The 20,141-nt window shown below is 46.6% G+C and overlaps 3 protein-coding genes and 1 long non-coding RNA gene across 4 annotated transcripts in view; 2 read left to right on the forward strand and 2 right to left on the reverse strand.

Moving 5' to 3' along the window:
* The window catches only part of rmc1 (regulator of MON1-CCZ1), a 7,240-nt gene extending 949 nt beyond the window's left edge, over nucleotides 1-6,291 (reverse strand). Inside the window, exons 1-20 of the mRNA XM_007540538.2 lie at nucleotides 6,068-6,291; nucleotides 5,792-5,868; nucleotides 5,618-5,702; nucleotides 5,481-5,537; nucleotides 5,319-5,405; nucleotides 5,110-5,250; nucleotides 4,111-4,214; nucleotides 3,938-4,027; nucleotides 3,745-3,850; nucleotides 3,382-3,490; nucleotides 3,271-3,315; nucleotides 2,432-2,485; nucleotides 2,236-2,364; nucleotides 2,063-2,169; nucleotides 1,867-1,986; nucleotides 1,473-1,550; nucleotides 1,294-1,398; nucleotides 1,137-1,205; nucleotides 913-1,000; nucleotides 693-830 (exon numbers count right to left, since the gene is read on the reverse strand). Of these exons, the coding sequence (XP_007540600.1) occupies nucleotides 693-830; nucleotides 913-1,000; nucleotides 1,137-1,205; nucleotides 1,294-1,398; nucleotides 1,473-1,550; nucleotides 1,867-1,986; nucleotides 2,063-2,169; nucleotides 2,236-2,364; nucleotides 2,432-2,485; nucleotides 3,271-3,315; nucleotides 3,382-3,490; nucleotides 3,745-3,850; nucleotides 3,938-4,027; nucleotides 4,111-4,214; nucleotides 5,110-5,250; nucleotides 5,319-5,405; nucleotides 5,481-5,537; nucleotides 5,618-5,702; nucleotides 5,792-5,868; nucleotides 6,068-6,166 (1,888 nt within the window). The 5' untranslated portion in view covers nucleotides 6,167-6,291. The remainder of the gene's footprint in view (nucleotides 1-692; nucleotides 831-912; nucleotides 1,001-1,136; nucleotides 1,206-1,293; nucleotides 1,399-1,472; nucleotides 1,551-1,866; nucleotides 1,987-2,062; nucleotides 2,170-2,235; nucleotides 2,365-2,431; nucleotides 2,486-3,270; nucleotides 3,316-3,381; nucleotides 3,491-3,744; nucleotides 3,851-3,937; nucleotides 4,028-4,110; nucleotides 4,215-5,109; nucleotides 5,251-5,318; nucleotides 5,406-5,480; nucleotides 5,538-5,617; nucleotides 5,703-5,791; nucleotides 5,869-6,067) is intronic.
* A 665-nt stretch (nucleotides 6,292-6,956) lies between these two features.
* On the reverse strand, nucleotides 6,957-12,452 carry riok3 (RIO kinase 3 (yeast)). The gene is made up of 13 exons (XM_007540537.2): nucleotides 12,115-12,452; nucleotides 10,691-10,806; nucleotides 10,478-10,614; nucleotides 10,077-10,184; nucleotides 9,891-10,000; nucleotides 9,675-9,818; nucleotides 9,482-9,609; nucleotides 9,002-9,184; nucleotides 8,357-8,516; nucleotides 7,905-7,985; nucleotides 7,739-7,828; nucleotides 7,548-7,661; nucleotides 6,957-7,346 (listed from the first exon to the last, which is right to left on the reverse strand). Exons 1-13 carry the CDS (start codon nucleotides 12,148-12,150, stop codon nucleotides 7,233-7,235), a joined length of 1,521 nt encoding a protein of 506 aa, XP_007540599.1. The 5' UTR covers nucleotides 12,151-12,452; the 3' UTR covers nucleotides 6,957-7,232.
* LOC107834198 (uncharacterized) overlaps nucleotides 8,604-20,141 on the forward strand; it is a 19,410-nt gene continuing 7,872 nt past the window's right edge. The window contains exons 1-2 of the long non-coding RNA XR_001659979.1: nucleotides 8,604-8,615; nucleotides 15,611-15,616. This is a non-coding gene — a long non-coding RNA (uncharacterized LOC107834198). The remainder of the gene's footprint in view (nucleotides 8,616-15,610; nucleotides 15,617-20,141) is intronic.
* The window catches only part of LOC103129438 (clavesin-1-like), a 13,177-nt gene continuing 7,392 nt past the window's right edge, over nucleotides 14,357-20,141 (forward strand). Inside the window, exons 1-7 of the mRNA XM_007540535.2 lie at nucleotides 14,357-14,624; nucleotides 15,632-16,138; nucleotides 17,394-17,564; nucleotides 17,820-17,938; nucleotides 18,752-18,926; nucleotides 19,128-19,238; nucleotides 19,839-20,062. Of these exons, the coding sequence (XP_007540597.1) occupies nucleotides 16,037-16,138; nucleotides 17,394-17,564; nucleotides 17,820-17,938; nucleotides 18,752-18,926; nucleotides 19,128-19,238; nucleotides 19,839-20,062 (902 nt within the window). The 5' untranslated portion in view covers nucleotides 14,357-14,624; nucleotides 15,632-16,036. The remainder of the gene's footprint in view (nucleotides 14,625-15,631; nucleotides 16,139-17,393; nucleotides 17,565-17,819; nucleotides 17,939-18,751; nucleotides 18,927-19,127; nucleotides 19,239-19,838; nucleotides 20,063-20,141) is intronic.

Below are 20,141 nucleotides of genomic sequence, written 5' to 3' on the forward strand. Positions count from 1 at the left end.
ATAATGAGAGACGCTGCTCAATACAGAGCGGCTAGCCGCCGAGAGGTGAGAGCGGCTAGCCGGCGAGAGGAGAGAGCGGCTAGCCGGCGAGAGGAGAGAGCGGCTAGCCGGCGAGAGGAGAGAGCGGCTAGCCGGCGAGAGGAGAGAGCGGCTAGCCGGCGAGAGAGGAGAGAGCGGCCAGCCGGCGAGAGGAGAGAGCCGCTAGCCGGCGAGAGAGGAGAGAGCGGCCAGCCGGCGAGAGAGGAGAGAGCGGCTAGCCGGCGAGAGAGGAGAGAGCGGCTAGCCGGCGAGAGAGGAGAGAGCGGCTAGCCGGCGAGAGAGGAGAGAGCGGCTAGCAGATCAGTCCAGACACTGGTAGTTTTTTCCATCAGTCCAGAAGGTTTCCAGACCTTTGGATCTCGAGTGGAATGAGGTTTCTTAGTTTTTACGTCATCTTCAGGAAACAATGAAACATGTTTTCTCTTCAGATCTTTTAAAATAAAAATTATTCTTAATCTGATTTTAATCGATTTTTATTCCTTCCCTTTGGTTTCTCGAAAAAAAATTCTAAACAACAGAAAATATAAAAACAGGCTTTTAGTTCAATCAGTCCTCTGAATTCAAAGTCTGAATGAACACCAGCTGGAAACAAGATGGCAGCTGTGCATCACTCTGAACTACAGAGGCCAGACAGAAGAGGTTCTGGTTCTGACCTGGGTTGAAGGACGGGTTTCCTCTGAGGCGCTGGTTCCGCTGCTGGAATGACCGGAACACGGTGTAGAACAACATCTGGTCTCCCGTCTGCCGCGCCGCATCCAGGAACTTCCTGGCTGACACGTTGTCATGGCCGCCTGCATCAACAAACCGGGTGAACGGTTACAGGAAGGCCTTATATGGTCGAAGAGCTGTGGAGCTAACGGCTAACCGTCGTACCAACGCTGCGGATGAATCTGAGCGCGCCCAGAACCTGCTGCTTGGACAGCAGAACCTCCACGATCTCATCGTTAGCTGTCGACAGGCGCTGGAGAGACGAGATGGGAGAGCAGTTAGTGGGAGGGAGAAAGATTAGCAGGATGGATAGAATGTTAGCGTGTAGCCTGGTGAGGTTCTGTTTGGTTCTGGGCTGGTTCCGGCCCAGTTCCTGTTCGGTTCTGTACCTTGAGCATGTCCAGAGACAGCTGGTGGGCCGGAGGGTAGGTGCTCTCCAGAGACAGCAGCAGGCAGGCCTGAAACACAGAACCAAACAGAACCAGCTGAGTCAGGTCGCTGCCCCCCCTCAGCATGATGCTGCCACCACCGTGCTGAAGTTCTGACCAGAGGTTTGGAGTCGCTGAGGACGTGGTACTGCAGGAACTGGTGCAGCATGTAGAACAGGTTGTTCTGGACCAGAGTCTTGATCACCAGCTCATACAGGTAATGCTGCAACCAATCAGAGGCAGCGCCGTCAAAGATGGAGAAACGGGAGGCTGGAGCGCTCACTCTGCGCGTTTTACCTGGACGGTGATCTGGTTCTGGTTCAGGGAGCGGATGTACTCCATCAGCACGGCGATGATGAACTTATGGGACACGTCCTGCAGGAAAACGAACATAACCGTTTAGCAGCAGATTACTTTTTGAATCAGCCTAAATAAGTTTTAGTTTGGAGGTAAAAACACTTTATGTGAAATTAATTATAAAAACTAAAGCATTTTGGTGAAAATGTACTCTGGACTATTAATTTTTATATGTTCTCCATCAAAGCTGGAGATTAGAACAGTGTAGTTACAGCGTGCAGCGACAAACCGCTGAGCCTACAGGGACGTTAGATGAATAAAATCTGATATTTAATGATAAATTATCCATGTTTTGATGACGGATCATTATGGGATGCCTCCCTGCTCCTCCCACCTTCCTCTCTGTGAATGCTGACAGGACGTGAGTGTACATGTCTGATTGGTCAATGACGGCCTGCGTCCGGACCGGCCGCTTCTGGGCGCCACCGCCCCGACTCGGACCCGACTCCATGGCCTGCAGACCCAACAGAGACTCGTTTAGCCCAACCGGGTCGCCGGTTGTTCAGAGAGCCGGGGACTCCTGCGCTCACCGCCGTGTAGCTCTGCTCCGCCTCCAGGTACTCCTTGTACACCTGGTTGAGCTTGTCGAAGACGGTTGCCACCACGGGCAGGCTGCCCTTCTCTTGCCCGTCCAGAACTGGAACAGAAACAGTCGTGAGTTTCCTGCCTGGCAGGTGGAGACGCCGACAACCGGGAGACGCACTCTGAGAGCACACGGACAGGATCACCATCTTGCAGTCCCGCCGTCGCAGCAGGAAGTCCATCAGCTTGCCCTTGTCCTGCAGCAGATGGACAGTAGGGGGCAACCTCACCTGCAGGTACCACAGGTAACCTGGGGCACAGGTGAGAGGTTACGGAACAATCCAGTCACCGTTAACTTGGGCAGGAGCAGGACAAACCTTCACTGGCGCTGATGATGATGTCGGGCTGAAAGACGCTCCAGGAGGAAGAGTCTGGGTCAGAAGTCAGGAAAATAAACTAAACATCTAAAGTAAGTGACCTTTGACCCTCAACAAGTCAAACAGGAGTTTTCTCTCTCATAGATGCAGAGAGAGAAAATTCAAACAATCATAACAAGCATCTCACCCCCGACCCCATCATCTCATCCTCGATTCCAACCAGACAAATTCATAGAGGAGAAGCAAAAGCAAAGGAGGTGGATTAGCAGAGCTACCCAACATGTTACCGTTTAATTTATGTAACTGAACGTCTCCATCATGAATCTCACGACCAGGAGAAACTTTTTGAGTTATGTTTGGAGAAATTATAAGATGAATAAATAAAATCTGGTTCATTTCTAAAGTAAAATAAAAAAATAAATCAGTAAAATAAATAGTAAAATCCTGGAGGGACCAAACGGTAGAAAAACCTGGATATGAAATTTTAATTTGGAAAGATTTGACCCAACAAGTCAGCAAACCCTTTGACTTGTTCTTTGATCAGGATTTTTTCCTCAATTTAAATGTTTGAAAACAGGAAATAAATTTTCTTTTTTGGTCACAAAGCTTGAACAATCAGAAGATCTTGTGATTTTATGAAAAATAAACTTTGTTCTGGGTTAAAGAATCGGGTCTACTTCCTGTCGGTGGTGAAGAACTGACCTCGTTCAGTTTCCCCAACAGGTTAAAATGCGTCTAAAACAGGAAGTGACCTGCTTTCTGCCTTCCCAGTCATTTTCTGAAAGTTTTAGGCAGTCAGCGGTTCTGACCTGGTTCTGATGCTAAAACCCAAAGGATACAGAGCTGACACGGAACCGGCGGCTGAGTCGGGACGGCGGCCGGACCTGCAGAAACACTCGGAGTCAGGTTTGAACGTGGACTTGGAGGGTGGTTCTGACCGGGTCGGGTACCTGACAGAGGAATCCTGTAGGGATGGATGGACCGGGCCGGCAGAACCGGCTGGTGGGTGTTAACGGCACAGTCCGGTTCCTTCAGCCTGATGTCGAAGATCAGAGACGTCTGCCGGAGAAAAACACGGGTCAGTCCGTCAGCACACGACAGAAACGAGTCTGCCAGGTACCAGGTCCAAACCCGGAGAGTCACAGGTCAGATCTACAAGTTTACATCAAATAATCAGCTGAGGGCTGGAAACACAGGGCAAGACTCGAGTCTCAGGCTTAGGCCTGTCTTCAGGGGCCAGTGCAAGTCGAGTCCTGTATCTGTATGAGTGAAGTCCGAGTCCGGTTGCCGAGTCCCGGGTCCGGCCGGCTGACCTGAGAACTCTGGTGGTGGACGACGATCAAGTTGTCCACGATGTTCAGGGCAAACTTCCCGGTGGTGTTGAGCTTCAGGACGTGGCTCTTCTTACAGGCGCCCTCCCTGGAGAAGAGCAGAACCAGAGGGACGGGTCGGTGTCTGAACCGGGCCGGTTCTGGAGTGGGTGTTCTGAACGCAGCGGCGACTCACCTGGGCAGGTGGTAGAGGACCACCTCGGCTCCGGGGCTGTTCGCCGTCCGGGAGTGGTGCTTCAGATACATGACGTACAGCTGGCCGTAGCTACACACACACACACACACACACACAGAGCGCGCAGCTTCATCATCAGTCATCATCAACCAGCCCAACCAACCGCCACCTACATGGTTGCCATGGCGATGTCCCTCTCCGACAGCGTCAGCTTGGCCGGTTTGGGGACGACCGGCAGCTCGATCTCGAACTTGGTCATCTTGGTCATGGTTCCGTTCTGGAGGTCAGAGAAGAAGATGGTGAATATGTCAGATAAATAAATCACTTCACAAACATGGCCACTGAAGAATTCAAGATGGCTGCCATGGTTGTCATGGAAAATTCATTTTTTCACTAAAATCACAAATTAGATGAAACTGTTGTGTCAAATCATAGCCTCCATATTTTGAATAATATAAATTATGTATATTTTCCTCATTTATTCTTTTATTTATTTTTTCTGTTTTACATTTTGCAAAATGGCTGCCGTGGTTGTAATTGAGATCTAACATCAGCAGTAGTTATGGGACACAGCTAATTAAAAAGTTAGATTCACTAACTAGCTAAACAAGAACACCAACTTTGACGATGCAAAAAATTAGCAGAAGCTAATGCTAACATCTTAGCTACTGTTTTTCAGTCAATCATCTTCATCTCCTTCCAGATGACATTAAAAAAAATTGTGTACATTAACAAACATAAAAATTTGCTTAACACCAGACTTCTAAAAGCCTAAAAATGTGCTTGAACTAGTGATAAAATGCTACACACAAAAAATTAGCGGATGCTAACGCTAACCAATAAGACAGCAAGCAACTGTCTTCCACACCTTCATCTTACAGTTGGTGTGAGACTCACAAACTGCTACATATTATTACTTTAAAGTTGCATGAAAATGTTGATCAAAGTCGAAAACGTATGATGTGACAAAGTCATGAAAACGGGGAACGTCAACGTTAAAAAGCTCAAAAACAGCGGCCATCTTGAAAAAAATCCGTTATCCTGAAATGCAAAACGCTAATGGGAAACATGGAAATCATACAGCCTGAGGGGTTAGCATGCTAATATTATCCGCTCTACAGTAAGGTTCTGCGCTACACCAGAACTTCCAGAACGGATCAGGAGAGACGGACCCGGAAGGCGAACGGCTGCAGGACGTTGCCCTGCACCGTGGTGGACAGAAGGATCACGGCCGTTTCTGGGCAGTACTGGTACCAGTTCACGTTGATGCTCTGACTCTTCAGCAGCTTCAGGCTGCGCTTGTCTGGGAACACCTGGACACACGGACACACAGGTGAGCTCCGGGTCAGAACCGAGTCTCCGGGGAATGACCCGGGCCAACCTGGTAGAACTCTATGCCCTGGTCCGTTATGAAGACGATCTCATTCCAGCTGGTCCAGCAGAACCCCAGAACGCTGGCGTTCTTCGTCTGCAGGAGCAACAGAAGCTGTTAGCGGACAGAACCGCCTCCATTACTTGACCTTTGACCTGCAGATGGACCAACCTTACACTCCTGGGTGAACTCTGTGTGCGGATAGTCGGGGATGAAGTTGATGAAGTCCTGAAAACGCGGTCAGACGGTTATGAACCAGAACCAAACAACCCAGATCCTTTCTACCTCCAAACGGTCCCTGAACTCACCACGGACTTGGAGGTCCGCTGGACCGCCAGGATCTTGTTCCCGATGGAGAACTTGATGCACTTAACCTCTCCTTTGTCATCCATTCTGCAGAGGAAAACAGAACCCTCAGCCTGACCTTTGACCTCTTCATTCTGGACACTTCACAGCTTCGAACCTGATATGATCTGATGTACCTGAAAGCAACGCTGCTTTTGTCATCAGGCCCTTTCACCACCACACCTGTGGCTCCACCTGAACGCACCGCAAACACCTGCAGACAGAACGCAGGGCACCAAAAACCCGCAACATGTCAAATTGTTTTAAAAGAAAATACACCCCTTCTCCCTGCCGGTTCTAGTTCTGCTACAAACAGCTAATTCAAACACATCATTTGTTACCTGTGTAACCAGGTGTAAACCAAGTCTTGTTAACAGCCTGCTAACTGAATGGAGGCCACCGGGTTAGCTTACCTGTTTGTTAGCTTCATCGAAGAAGACGTTGTTGACGCTCGACGCATGCTCAAACTGGACCGGGTTCTCGCTCAGCTCCAGGTAATGTTCCTCCGCCATCCCGACTCACCTGGCCTTCACCTTACCTGCAGTTTGAAGGAGGAAAACAACGCGGAAGCAGCGGAGCATTAGCTTTAGCTGAAGGACGGAACTTTCGCTTCACTCCTTCAAAATAAGAGCATAACCGGGATCAACTTAACGGGGAATTCTAGCTCTAGTTTTATATTAATCATCGGTGTTTAATTCAGTTACTTGAATAAATTCTATATTTTATTTAATCAATGCTTATTTTGACGTGGAATATTTTATCCAAATACAAGTTACAATGAAGATTAGGATTGATCTCTTCTCTCTTTTCAGACCCTTTTTCTGTTAGTATTTTTCAGAAACTTATTTTCTTCAGGAGGATGTGGGGATTGTTTAGATGAAGATCATGATCTCCAGGGGGTTGAAGTTCGGTGATGCTGAATTCGACAACGGGACAGAATCCGTCTTGTAACTTGAAAGTCTTATTTTGACAGATCCAAACCGGAAGCATTCACTTATTTAGTCATGTGATCTGTCATGAATCACGAGCTTCATGTTCTTCAGCAGAAAAGTATTGAATGGTCGCCTGTATAAATAAAAACAGTAGATTCTCATGCCTTCATATTTTTTTATTGTTTACCTACTTCGTATGAGTTTGAATAAAAACATTTATGATGTTTTCTCACAGCAAACATTTCATTTTCCACATTCAGTCAATGAATCCTAACATTCCTCTTTTGTCCCACCTGGTTAAAATCAAACATGGAACTACAGCAAGAAACCTGAGCTCAACACCTTTTAAAAATCAAAACACACAGACCGATTCATGATGAAAACACCCAGTTTATAGCTGCAGCTCGGTGGATTTAACTAGGACATCTGATTGGCTTTCACCCATCAGGTCTGGAGTGAAAACCTTCGTCTGCTTCTATTGTCTTCATCACATCAAACAGCAATAAGCAGGAGGACATGACGCTCTCTGCCTCCTGCAGCCAGGAGGTGGCGCTCCGTCCCGCCTGGGAGGAGGCGGTGGGACCGGACGCCAGCGGTTCTGACATGGCGGATCAAAGCGAGTCGGGCCGTTAGAGGGAGGGGGGAACTAGTCATCAGAGTCGGGGTCTAAAGGAGGATCGCCATCCTCCGACATCACCGGGAACGTCTTCTTCCCCCGCTTCTGGACGTGGTCCTCGTTCCGCTTCTCCATGGCAACAATCTGTGAGGAGAGAGGTGAGGGGTCACCGCACACGCTCAGAACGGACGGGTCTGAGAAGTTTTCTTATATTTTGACCTCTTTCAATCAACACCCCATATCATGATGTTGAAGGTAAAATTAGCAGCTAACTGGAGCCAGCAGCCTGTTAGCTGGTACCAGCATGCTGCTTCCAGAACCGGCCGGGTCCAGTCACTCCGTTACCTCAGCCAGGAAGTGTGCGTCGTCGTCGGCGCTGACCGGGATGTTGAGTCCAGTGACGGCGTTGAAAAGGTCGTAGACGCTCAGCGCCTCGCTCACTCCCCTCTTCTGGAAGAACTGGAGAACCAGAACCAGAACCGTCAACCATCACTCCTCTGATGAAGCGGCCCGTACCTGAGTGAAGCTGCCGTTACCGTGGCAACGTTCCTGCAGTCCCTGAAGAGGAACTCCAGGCCGTGAGGATGGGTGGGCTCCACCGACTGGCTGACATCTATCAGCCACACCTGGAGGAGGAGGAGGAGGATGAAGGTGAAGCTGAGCACCGGCGAACCTGAACAGAACCAGGAAAACGGGCCGTACCTTCCCCTGGTACCACAGCATGTTGTATTCACTGAGGTCGGCGTGGACCAAGTTACAGTCCTGATAGAGGCGCTGCATCAGCTGACGAGAGATCAGAGGAGAGCTACTGAGGATCCAAACCCGGGTTCTGATCCGAACCTGGGCTCTGATCCATAAACATGACCTTATGACTTCTTTGCTTACTGGCTAGCACAGAGATATCAGGCAAACTAGTGAGCTAGCAGGTATTAGCAGCTAGTTGCTAGCAGCCTTAACCTCGACTCTCAGAATGCAGCGAGTTTGGATTTCAAATTATGCCTGATAGAAAAAGTCCAGAAAAAAAAACCTCTGTAGACTGAGATTAAATAGTTCAACTAAAGCAAACTGTAAGCCTGTGATTAACGTATTTAAGGCCAGTTTGGGTTTCCTTTGATGAATTTCAGACATTTTAAGGATGCGTGGATGTGTCCTACCTGCAGCACCTGGCGGTACGCCTCCGCCGCCTCCTCGGACCCCAGAGCCACGTCTTTGATCTTGGGCGCAGGAACGTGGTCCTTCCCGATGAACGACATCACCAGGATGTGCTTCTTCAGCAGAACCACGTCTGGACAGGGAATCCCCGCCTTCTTCATCCTGAGGACAAGGTTGCCATGGTTTCAGTCCAAGGCTTCCTCTATGTTAGCGCTGCGCAACGCCACGACAAAATGAAACCTGCCACACCTTCAGAACCATGTTTACCTTTTAAATATATGTTAAAATGGTGTAAAGAATATCATATCATAAAAGGCTAAAAATTTGGAAAAACCAACGCCTCCTTCTTCCTGTCTGGCTAAGTGTCGCTGCGCTGCTTTCAGGAGCAAAACTGGACAACAGAAGTAGAGAAGGCGAAAGAAGAATGAGATAAAAGTATTTCTAGATCAATCCTGAGAAAACAACCCTTAAAAGATCCAACCAACGTTGGATCCAGAGGTGACGTTGTCCTGACGTCACCTGTGGATCTCCACTATGATTGAGGCGGCGCAACACGGCGGCCATTCCGCCGGTTAAACACGGCGGCCGTTCCGCCGGTTAAACACGGCGGCCGTTCCGCCGGTTAAACACGGCGGCCGTTCTGGTACCTGGCCAGGTTGTGCATCTCCTTCTCGGCCCAGAGCCGGATCACCTTCCTGGGGTTCAGTTTGCTGAAGCGCTCTTTGAAGCGGTAGTCGTCCTTGATGTAGCGGTCCCGGTTCTTGAACTCGTTCAGCGTCGTCTTGAAGACTTTCAGAACCACTTCCTCCGGGACCGGCTGCTCCTCCAGGCTGGGACACACAGAAACAGGCGGATCGGAACCAGGCGGATCGGAACCAGGCGGATCGGAACCAGGCGGATCGGTCGGGTTCAGACCCTTGTCTAAACAGAGACCCGACACGATCCCAGAAACAAACCTGTTCCAGTCTGAACAGATCAGAACTCAGGAAAGTTCTGATTTGACGAAGAATCGAGTCGGGAATCTGTCAGAACCCGACCGAACTGCCTGATCGGTCCGGTTGAGTTGTGAGCCAAATGGTTTGGGTCCAGACCGTCCAGCCCGGTTCTGACCCGGATCCTGGCCTCACCTCCCTCCGTCGGCGTGGAACACCACCGACTCCTTGCCGGTGCTGATGCAGCCGTTGATGTTCTCCAGAACTCCACTGTTCACCATCTTGTACATGAGCAGGCGGGTCCGCGGGTCCACGGCTTGCTCCTGTGGAGGGAAACGGGTCAGAACCGGAGCCAGAGCCGGGTCTGGAGCCCGGGACGGGTACGTACGGCGGTGGAGTGCTCCTTCTTCTCGTGCAGCCGGGCGCTGCGGCGCTGCTCGCTGTAGCAGTGCTGCTTCAGGGAGTTGAAGACCTGGTTGGACAGCTTCAGGTCCATCCCCAACCCGTCCCCCACGTGGACCTCCGGGGCAAACTGGGCCAGAGAGACAAACTGGTTACCATGACAACAACCAGAACCAGACCAGAACCAGGCAGATGGACTCACGTTGTCCATGCGGGCCGTGTTCTTCCGTCCGCAGGCGTCCTCGTCGTGTTTGGTGGTGATGTTCTTCCCCTTCCCACTGAAGCCTCTGCGGGGCGCCGTCTGGGGCTTCACTGGACCGCACACACACACACAGGTTACCCGCTGGTTCCGGACAGTACCCCCGACCCGTGCTGCAGCAGACCTCACCGGCCCGGTAGGGGTCGTGTCTCGTGTCCTGCCAGTCCACCTCGTCCTCTGAGCTGTCGCTGTCCTCATATGGATGGACTTTCCGGTAGTTCTCAAAGGAGATGGACACTGCAGACAGAACCAGAACGACATGGAACCGGGTCAGAACAGAGTATTGAGCAGTCTGGACCACAGGGTTTGCCCCAACCAGGCTGAACGTTGCTTCGTTTTATTTTAAATAGATTCAGTTATACAAGAGGAATCAGTTCATTTGGATCAGGAATCAGTTCAGATGTGGACGGACAGGAAGTCTGGACCTCTGGAAGAAATCAGGAATAAATTCAGTCTAAAACATGAACTGGTTCAGGACCCGACGTCTCAGTGGTTGTGAGAAACCGGTCCAGAACCAGAACCCGGTCTACCTTTGCTGTCTCCGTTGAACTTCCTCTCCTCGCGGCGCAGCTGGTCGTCGAACTCGCGGTCGAACTGCATCTGCAGCATCTGGGCCAGCATCAGGTCGCTCTCCGTGTCCGGACCTTTTTCCGGGTCGGCTGCTGGGCTGGGACAGAGCAGAACAGGGTTACAGAACCCAACAAGCGGGTCAGAACCAGGCGGTTTGTATGAACCGGACTCACTGTGGGAGTGCTGGGAAGCCCTGGTTCTCCTCATCCAGCTGCCGGGCCAGCTGCTCGCTCATCACCTCTGTCAGGGAGCAGGCCGGCGCCGCCAGGACCACAGAACCCCACGGACTCTGGAAGAACAAAAACAGAAACGGTTCTGTTTGGTTCTGACCGGGTCATATGAGGAAACCAGAACTGTTACTGTTTTTCTGTGAAACCCGGTTAAATACAGGAAGTAATCATGTTTGGTTGTAATCTGATTACTCCTAGGTTGAGGCTGTGGAGATCTCTGCTCTGATTGGCTCTTCTCCTGATGAGGTCACCCAAACTGAGTCATGAAGGACAAGTTCAGACATGTTCAGAGCTCATTTAGGCCACGCCCACAGCTGATGACGTCACACAAATACTGAATATAAAATTCTGGTTTTATATTTCCTGCTTTCATCCCAAAAACCAAAGTCTGGATGAAACACAATTTTATTTAATTCTGGCTTCTCTCTCTTTTTTTATAACCAAAAAATGTTTCTTTTGGTTATAAAGTTTTCTGAAGAAAATCCATGTTTTTTAATCAACCACAGAGCCTGGTATTATTGCTCTCAAACATTTATATGGTGATCACTAACTGACGTCATGAATATGTCGACCAAAGTCTGGGATCATAAAAATAAACTGGAATGATTTTCACTGTACTGTAAATATTTCAGGTTTCATCTGAAAACAACTCAAAACTTCAACTGTTCATGATTCAGGCCAGAAAATTCCCTGCTGCCATTTTAACGAGCGAAAACTTTCTACTGTAACAAACGTTAAACCTTCTGGATTTAACAAACTAAGAAGTTTGTTATTTAGACAAATTAAAACGGTGAATATGTATAAAGGTCTTCTACGACAACAAAAATTATGATATCTAAACAGGGTTTAAAATTAATTATCTTTTTGGGTCACAACTTCTCACGATTTTACTGTAAACTGAATAAAACACGCTTCTCCTGATTTGTTTTATGTGGATAAAAAGCCTGAAAAAAATCAAACCGATTCAAAGTTCCTGTCCTTTCTGCTCTTTACTGGTCGTCCTAATTAAGCCTCACATTATTTAGGTTAGTTTATGAATAAATTAGTCATTTTCCGCCGTTTGGTTTGGGTCTGATTCTCAGCACCGAGCTGCTGTTGTTGACTGATGGAAACACCCAGTTATTAAATGTTATCTCCTGTCCAGCAGACATGGCCGACACTAGAGAAACATCTAATTTAAAGAATAATTTCTCATTTTCACACGAATAAAGTTGATTTATTTTGATTTTAGTTTGAAACAAATTGGGTCAAAAGTCTCGGTTTCACCTACCAGCTAAAAGACGGAGATAAACTGTTTAAAATCAAATAAAACTAAGAACAGAAAAGATAAAGTGTTAAAATCTGCCCTGAGCAACATGTCTGCTTACCTTCTGTGTCTGTGCTGCGACTCCTGATTGGTCCATGCTTCAGATATCGATCCGCTGATTGGTTCTTTACGGGACGGTATGATGCCTAGCTCTGGAGCTAACTGCGATTCAACTTCGACAAAGAGACGTCGGAAAAGACACGAAAACTGACCGGAAACCGATGTGACGCAAACAGAATGCCGGAGTTTGAACTTCAGTGAATCTGAATAATGTGAAATGATTCAGTAGCAACAGGTTTTAGAAGGTTTTACAGGCGATCTGAGGTGGAAATAAGACAGAGAAGCCACAGATAACAGGGTGAACCTTGGACGGGAGGAAGTACGTCACAGCTCAATCAACATACATCAGGCCTTCAGAATAAAAGACAGTTCAAGGTGACTTTTATTTTGGTAAAAACTATGAAAATGACCGAAAAATGCTGGAAACAACCGCTACGATATATTTTTTATTTTAATTTAAAAGAACCAGAGTGATATTTTATGGTTGAGAATCATTTCAGTGAAAATCTGTTGAACTCAGATTTACATTCAAATTTGTATGGATTCTATATAAAAAAAATAAAAATAAAGCCTAATACGAATTTAGTTTAATTAAAAACAGTCCAAATTATTATTGTATGTAAATTTACCTTATTTAATCTAGTCAATCCTATGAATAAAATTGAAATGAAATGGAAAAATATACACATCAAAATAATATTTATTACCACACATCAACAAACTATAGAGTATATATCAGCATCTTCAATTGAAAGAATTTACATAATTTAACATATTTTAATATTAAATATTAGTAGATAGAGGTGAAATACTACACAAAGTAGACAAAAACAAGTAAAAATATTAAAAGTTTATCTTTTCACAAAAGAAAAAGAACATTTTGGATTCATTATAAACTCATATAACCCTCACCATCACAGGCAAATGCAGGGAATTTGTAAATAAATAATTAAAATTTGACAGCCATCACAATGAAAAGACGCGCGTTCCCGCTGGCGCGCGCTCCCCAGTCAGTCCGGGGTGAGTTGTGAACGCGCATCATCAAAGCTGCCACCAGCATGCGCGTGCAGGTGGGTAAAGACGACAGGAAATATCACGGAAACCCGGAAAGTTTGTTGTCAAAATAAAAGCGCAACAATAAAGACAAACCTGTTAAAATGCTGTTTCATTATTTACTGGGTTTAACATATGAGATGAACATTATTTTATGTGAACATATTAATATTTACATTGCATTAAAATTATCTATTTACATTGTTCAGGATTTTTAAATGAGGAATAAATGAAGGTAGGAAATGGGTCATTAAAAGATTGCAGTAATGTAGTGAACAGATCACAAATTAAATTAAACATAAAGTTAAACGTACATCAGATCAGGCACGGAGCTATAGGGGGACCTGGGGGGGCTGCTGCCCCCCAAACCGGGGGGCCCGGGGCTGGAGTTGCCAGGGAGGGAGGGAGGAATGGTTTCAAGTCATTGAAATATGTGATTATAGACAGAGAAAGTGCGCCCTCGCCTGTTGAGAAGGGTGTATTTAATGTTAAATACACCCCCCCCTCTCCCACGCTCAATAGTTTCAGTTTCACTCCACGTAAGGGGCCCGGTGATTGGTTAGGGAAATCAACACTAAATTTGGTTCTTTATTCTTTATCTTACTTTAATCCTTCAGTTTTATGAACAGATGAAAACATTAGTGAATAATTTCGTCCTCATATGTTTTTTGCCTGAGATGTTAAATAATAGAAAATGGGGAGGAAATCAAATAAGTGAATTACAAAATAATAAAAACAGGCAAAAGAAAAAAATGCAAATGAATTTATGTGAATGTAAGAAACTTTAACAGAAACTGCAGATGTGTGTCTGGTAAATTTCTGTTTAAACTATTTTTGTTCTCAATTCAGTGACGTTTCTTACAGAGAGGATTCAGAAATTTAACTCAAGTAAAAATAACAATTCATAACATCACTGAAGTACAAGTAAAACGTGCAGCGCAGTAAAAATACAGTTACTGAAGAAACTGTAACTAGTTACATATTAACTCTTATAATATGTTTCTTATTTGTGTTCATCTGTTTTATTATATTTTGAATCCTGAAAATGTAACTGAACTTTTACAGCTTTAAACTTTTATTTTTAAAGTCCTAACCGGAAGTTGTCCTGCTTATTGACGCTGTCTGGACGGAACTGAAGCATCCTGACGTCTTTTCTGAGCACAAAGTGAGATCGCGCCTCCTCCTCCTCCTCCTCCTCCTCCTCTTCGAGCCACTCGGACTCACAAGGACGAGCTTCCTCTCGGACTCCTTCAGGATTTATTCATTTTTATTTCGGATTTCATTTCTCCTTTTTGCTTTATTTTTTATTTAATGCGGGATAAATCCGTGTTATCCGCGGGATGCAGCCCTCCTCCTGCTGCTGCTCCTCTTCCTCCTCCATCATCATCATCAGCAGCAGCAGCAGCACCAGAGGGCCGATGGGCCGAGCAGGACGGCCGGGATTCAACCACCGAGCAGGTCTCTGTTCCTCCTCCTGCAGGAGGTTCATGGGGGAGCAGCTGGACCTCCTGCTGCTCCTCCATGAACCTCCGTCCATGTTGATGGTTTTTATCCCTCAGTGGGAACCGGGAACATCTGACCCGGTTCCTGATGGAGGCAGATGGGGATCAGCTGGGGTGGGTGGGGTCAGTGGGGGGTCATCTGTCTGGACTGGCCCTAAATAAACAGATCACTGGAAATAAAAGCAGCAGGTTTTCAGCCCAAAATGTCTAATTATTAGATTATTTATTTATTTAGCTCTGAGTCCATTCTCATCTTCTGTTCGTATCTGTTTGTGTTTTATTAGAAAACTAATATGTTTCCCACATTTATGGCTGTAATTTTAAGCATGGGGATGTAAAGGAGCCGTCATCTTCGGAGCAACCACAAGGGGGCAGTTAGCAGTTACCGAAGCAACCAGACCTGGATGGAGTCAGAGCAGACTCGTTAGCCGTTAGCCGGGTCTCCATCAGCGCTTTGACGCATCGTTTAGAAACGTTAATGGAATTCAAAATAACTTCCTTAATTTCACAAAATGGTTTTTCGCTCTTCAGTCCATTTTTGAAAAAAATAGTAGCTAAAGTGGAGATGGAAACAGATCTGCTAAAGAAGTTCTGAGCTGGCCAACGCTAACATCCACAGTGAGTCTGTGCCTTACCAGAGGAACCAAACTTCCTGTTTATTACCGCCGTAGCGTCAACAGGTTCGTTTCAAACCAGCAGATGGAAACGTCCCTAACTCGCATTTTCAGTTCTTCTTCTTCTTCTTCTTCTTCTTCTTCTTCTTCTTCTTCTTCTTCTTTTTTTTTACATTAAAAAAAATTGCTTCACAGCTTGATGAAAAGATGGCTGCTGCGGGTTTGGATCTGATGATCTGGAGGCTGAACGATTGTTTTATCGTCAAGGAGATTTAGTTATCGACATCAGAAAAAATAAATAAAAGCAAACCTTCCTGTAGACTCACAGCTGGCTGTTTGTGTCCTGCAGGCTGCACCGAGGCTCCCTCCATTTAACCTCCAGATGTTCCCAGATGTTTGCTGATCCGAGCGGACCGAACCTGGAGCGGCCATGATGGGAAGCAGCCGGAGGAGGAGGGCCTCTCAGGAAGCGATGGGATGTGAATCTACAGCATCGTCTGCAGACCCGGACCGTTCTGTGATTTAATGATCCAACATGTCTGACGGGTTTTAACTACGAACTGACCTTTCCGAGCCGACAGCGGAGATGATTGTCGGTCCAAACATCCTGATTGTCTTCTTCTCCTTCTGATTGTCTTTTTGTTTGAGATCAAACAGCAGCAACGATTGTCTCTCATCTTCAGGCCTGAACCTGAAGCAGCTTTAAGTGGAAAATAAAAACTCTGAGACTGGATTAGATTTATTCTGGATTAAGATGATGAACCACGTGCCTCCCGGACTGAGCTCGGAGACCACGGAGAAGGCCCGGCTGGAGCTGAACGAAAACCCGGACACTCTGCACCAGGACATCCAGCAGGTACCGGAGCCGAACCGTTTAGAAAACGATTCTTCTGTTCAAACGGTTCAAATGATGGAGAGAGAAACAAACAGAGAATTTATTAAAACATTTCTATATCAAATTATCAGGTCATATTTAAACAAAATTAGGTCTGTGCAAGAAATTCTGTAACTATGGCGCTGATAGCAAATGACGTCACTGTTGCCCGGATGTTCGGACAACCTGAGCACAAACTGAAGAGCATGTAATGTTTCTGGAGCTTCGTTTCAATATTTATAGATACAGAAGCTCCATGTGGAGAAACTTTATGATATTTGAAATACGGAGGAAACAAAATGAGCGGAAAGAAGGAAAAGTTTTCTGGCTGTTTGGTTTCTGGCTAGTTTGGTAGCTAACACCCGCTAGCACTAAGCTACCCAGGCTTACCTTGTCAGGTTCCCGCTCGGCATCCGGTCTAGGTAAAAATATTAATTCATCAATGCTTTGCACTTCATTTTCTGATTAAATATCAATTCAGAAAAGCCTGTAAATCGGTCAGATTTCAGTGGTGAGAAACACCGTCACTATCAGCTTGTTTTGCATCTTAAGTTTATTTGAAGTTGGCAAACAACTATTGGTGGGAATTAAATTATATTAACCTAAATCAGCCGATTACCAACCAAATCAGCTGTTCAGACACAAAACGCAGCTGACCGGGCTCTTCTGTCCGGAACTAAAATGGCGGCGATACCTATTCTATTAGTTTGGCGTCATTGCAATCAGTGCTATTAGGTTAGCTTAGCTGCCTGATTTGTTCTTAAATAAACATATAAAAACATTATAACAAAAAATATTAATAAAAAATTATCATAATAATAATTTTTTATATATTTTTGAGCATTTTGAATCGATTCAGGATTCCTAGAACTAGAAATTACGATTCGCTATAGAATCGATTTCTTCTTGCCAAGGGGAACTCAGTAGGACTGGACTGGGAACACTGGAGCACCACTGGTCTTACTGGAGAGAAGGATGTCCAGTAAAACCAAGGTTACCATGACGATGCAGCCTTGGATAATGGAAATATTCATGGATGGCGTTTCTGTCTCCCTAAGAACCCACAATATAAGCTGAGTCCAGGAAATCTCAGACCAGAAAGCAGAAACATTTGTTCCTCAGTTCAAACATTTTCTGTCGCCTCTTTTTTTCCTCTTTTTTTTAGAGGAAAAAGTCGCTCAGTTTTTCTGGCCCGTTGAAGTGAAGTTCCTCTGACCTGCGGTTCTCGTTTCCGTAGGTGCGGGATATGATCGTGACGCGGCCGGACATCGGCTTCCTGCGAACCGACGACGACTTCATCCTGCGCTTCCTCAGAGCCAGGAAGTTCGACCATGTGGAGACGTTCCGCCTGCTGGCCCAGTACTTCCAGTTCCGCCAGCAGAACCTGGACATGTTCCAGAGCTTCAAGGTCTGGGCTTTTATTCTGAAGGGGCCGGGTCAGGAGCATTTCCTGGTTCCACTGAAGCTCATAATCTCTAGAACAGATAAAACAATAAAACACACAGGACTGGGATCATTTCAACTAAATAATGACAATAAGTGATTGTATAAATTCACCCCTTCATCAGTTCTTTGGCCTGAACTATGATTGATTGATTGATTGATTGATTGATTGATTGTGCAGCCGTTGGTCTGTAGTTTGACTCCGCCGTGTGTCCGTCAGGTGGACGACCCGAGCATCAAGCGGGCCCTGATGGACGGGTTCCCTGGCGTGTTGGAGGCTCCGGACCAACATGGCAGGAAGATCCTCATCCTGTTTGCTTCCAACTGGGACCAGAGCCGGTAAACACACAGCAGCAACATCTGAGATGGATGGAGAAAGTGGTGAAATCCAGAAGGTTCTGAGTATCTCACCGGGTCAGAACCATCTTTACTCTCTAACATTCTGGAGGAAAATCTGGAAAAATCCTCAAACTTGAACTGTTAAATGAATCGTTCAGACGGATTTTCAGTGATTATTTTCAATAAAAGCACTTTGAGGAATGTCTGATGAAACCATCATCAATCTGCCTTTCCAGAACCAGAACCAGAACCAGAGCGTTCTGAATGTCTCAGCAGTGGTCACCGCTAATTTAAAAGCTAGCTGCGCTAACCCTGAAGTGCTAGCAAGAAATATTAATTCTGCTAACACTAAATCGCTAAAATAACATATTTAATGTAAGCTAATGCTAAGTTGCTATGGAAACAGTAATTAGTGGAAGCTAAATTTCAGCCATGTTGACGCCAACCATGTGTCATATCGCCCTCTACAGGGCAAAATCTGTCAACAGTCGATAACCACAGTTTACAAAACAACCAGATAAATCAGAGCTCTATAATTTATCAGGAAAATTAAATTAGGAGAAGCTAAATGTGCTTCAAAGTTAGTGAGAGCGCTAAGCTAAGCTAAGCTCTTTCAGAACAAACCTTCAGAAATCCTGACAGCTGTGGATCAGAACCGGGTTCAGGCCCAGTGACAGAACCATCCATCTCCTGCTGCCTGAAGCTTAATGACCGTCTGACAGGAAGCTGCTCGGCTCGCTCCACAGCTGTAGCTAACGCTCAGCGAGCGTTTATTGATTGATCGATCGGCTGATCGGCCCCTCCTCCCTGCAGGAACTCCTTCATCGACATCCTGCGGGCCATCCTGCTCTCGCTGGAGGTTCTGATAGAAAACCCGGAGCTGCAGATCAACGGCTTCACGCTCATCATCGACTGGAGCAACTTCTCCTTCAAGCAGGCGTCCAAACTGACGCCCAACATCCTGAAGCTGGCCATCGAGGGCCTGCAGGTAAGCTGGTTCTGATCCGAATGGTTCATATCAGACTGGTTCAGATCAGACTGGGTTCTGATCCGGCTGGTTCTGATCCGGCTGGGTTCTGATCCGGCTGGGTTCTGATCCAGCTGGTTCTGATCTGACCGGGTTCTGATCTGGCTGGGTTCTGATCGGACCGGGTCCCCCTCCCTGAGCTCTTCCGCTGTGTCTCCTCAGGACAGCTTCCCGGCCCGGTTCGGAGGGATCCACTTCGTGAACCAGCCCTGGTACATCCACGCCATGTACACCATCATCAAGCCCTTCCTCAAGGACAAGACCCGGAAAAGGGTGAAGGCCCACCCTCCTCTTCCTCATCGTTTAAAGGGGCGGTATCATGTGTTTATCATTTTTTTAGCACAATCTAATAACTCTGGTACCTTCAGTTGATGAAATTGGGCCTCCGTCTCTTTAAGAAGCTCCTGCTCTTTCTGAAGCTCCGCCTCCAGGAAGTCATACCAACATGGCTCCTCTTTAACCCTTTAAAACGGTTTTCCAGCTGAGCAGCAGCTCCTATAACGAGCTCAGCAGCTCCACCAGGTGTTTGCTAATTGCTTCTGGCTAGTCTGAAGGAGCTGGGTGGAAAAACGGTGAGCAAGCATTTAGGCACCCCTAATGGTTGCCAAGGAGATAAAAGGATTTCTAAATAATGCATGAAAGAATAAAACCAACAATCCAGGAATGTTTTGAAGAGGGAAAAACATTATAACTCAATTTTAAATGGTACCGCCCCTTTAAGAAGCTGTTTCTGGTTCTCTGTCGTTATTTATCCATTTTCATCCCTCTGTTCTAAACTCGTTCCCATTCAGACTCTTTTCTCTCCTAATCTCATGTTTTTATTTCTCATCTCTTGTCTTCCTTCGGTCCGTTTCTTCTTCTTCTCCGCCTCAGATCTTCCTCCACGGGAACAACCTGAACTCTCTCCACCAGCTCATCCAGCCTGAGTGTTTGCCGTCCGAGTTCGGCGGGACGCTGCCGCCGTACGATATGGGGATGTGGGCGCGGACGCTGCTGGGACCAGACTACAACGACGAGACCGAGTACACGCTGACGTACGACGCGCTGCACGTCAGGGAGAGCTGCGGCGGCGGCGGAGAGAAGGACATGATGAAGAGGTGAGGAGCTGCTGCAGCGCTCGCCTTAAAGGGACAGGACACGCCTTACTATTATTATTATTAGGCATTTATTTACACT

The sequence above is a fragment of the Poecilia formosa genome, unplaced genomic scaffold (assembly GCF_000485575.1).
Source record: "Poecilia formosa unplaced genomic scaffold, Poecilia_formosa-5.1.2 Scaffold547, whole genome shotgun sequence".
NCBI lineage: Eukaryota > Metazoa > Chordata > Actinopteri > Cyprinodontiformes > Poeciliidae > Poecilia > Poecilia formosa.

Coding starts and splice junctions, on each gene's coding strand:
- riok3 (XM_007540537.2), bottom strand. CDS start 12,150: ATGGACCAATCAGGAGTCGCAGCACAGACACAGAAG. Junction 10,615..10,690: donor GGCTTCCCAGCACTCCCACA/GTGAGTCCGGTT, acceptor GCTCTGTCCCAG/CCCAGCAGCCGACCCGGAAA. Junction 7,662..7,738: donor ACTGCAGGAACGTTGCCACG/GTAACGGCAGCT, acceptor CTGGTTCTCCAG/TTCTTCCAGAAGAGGGGAGT.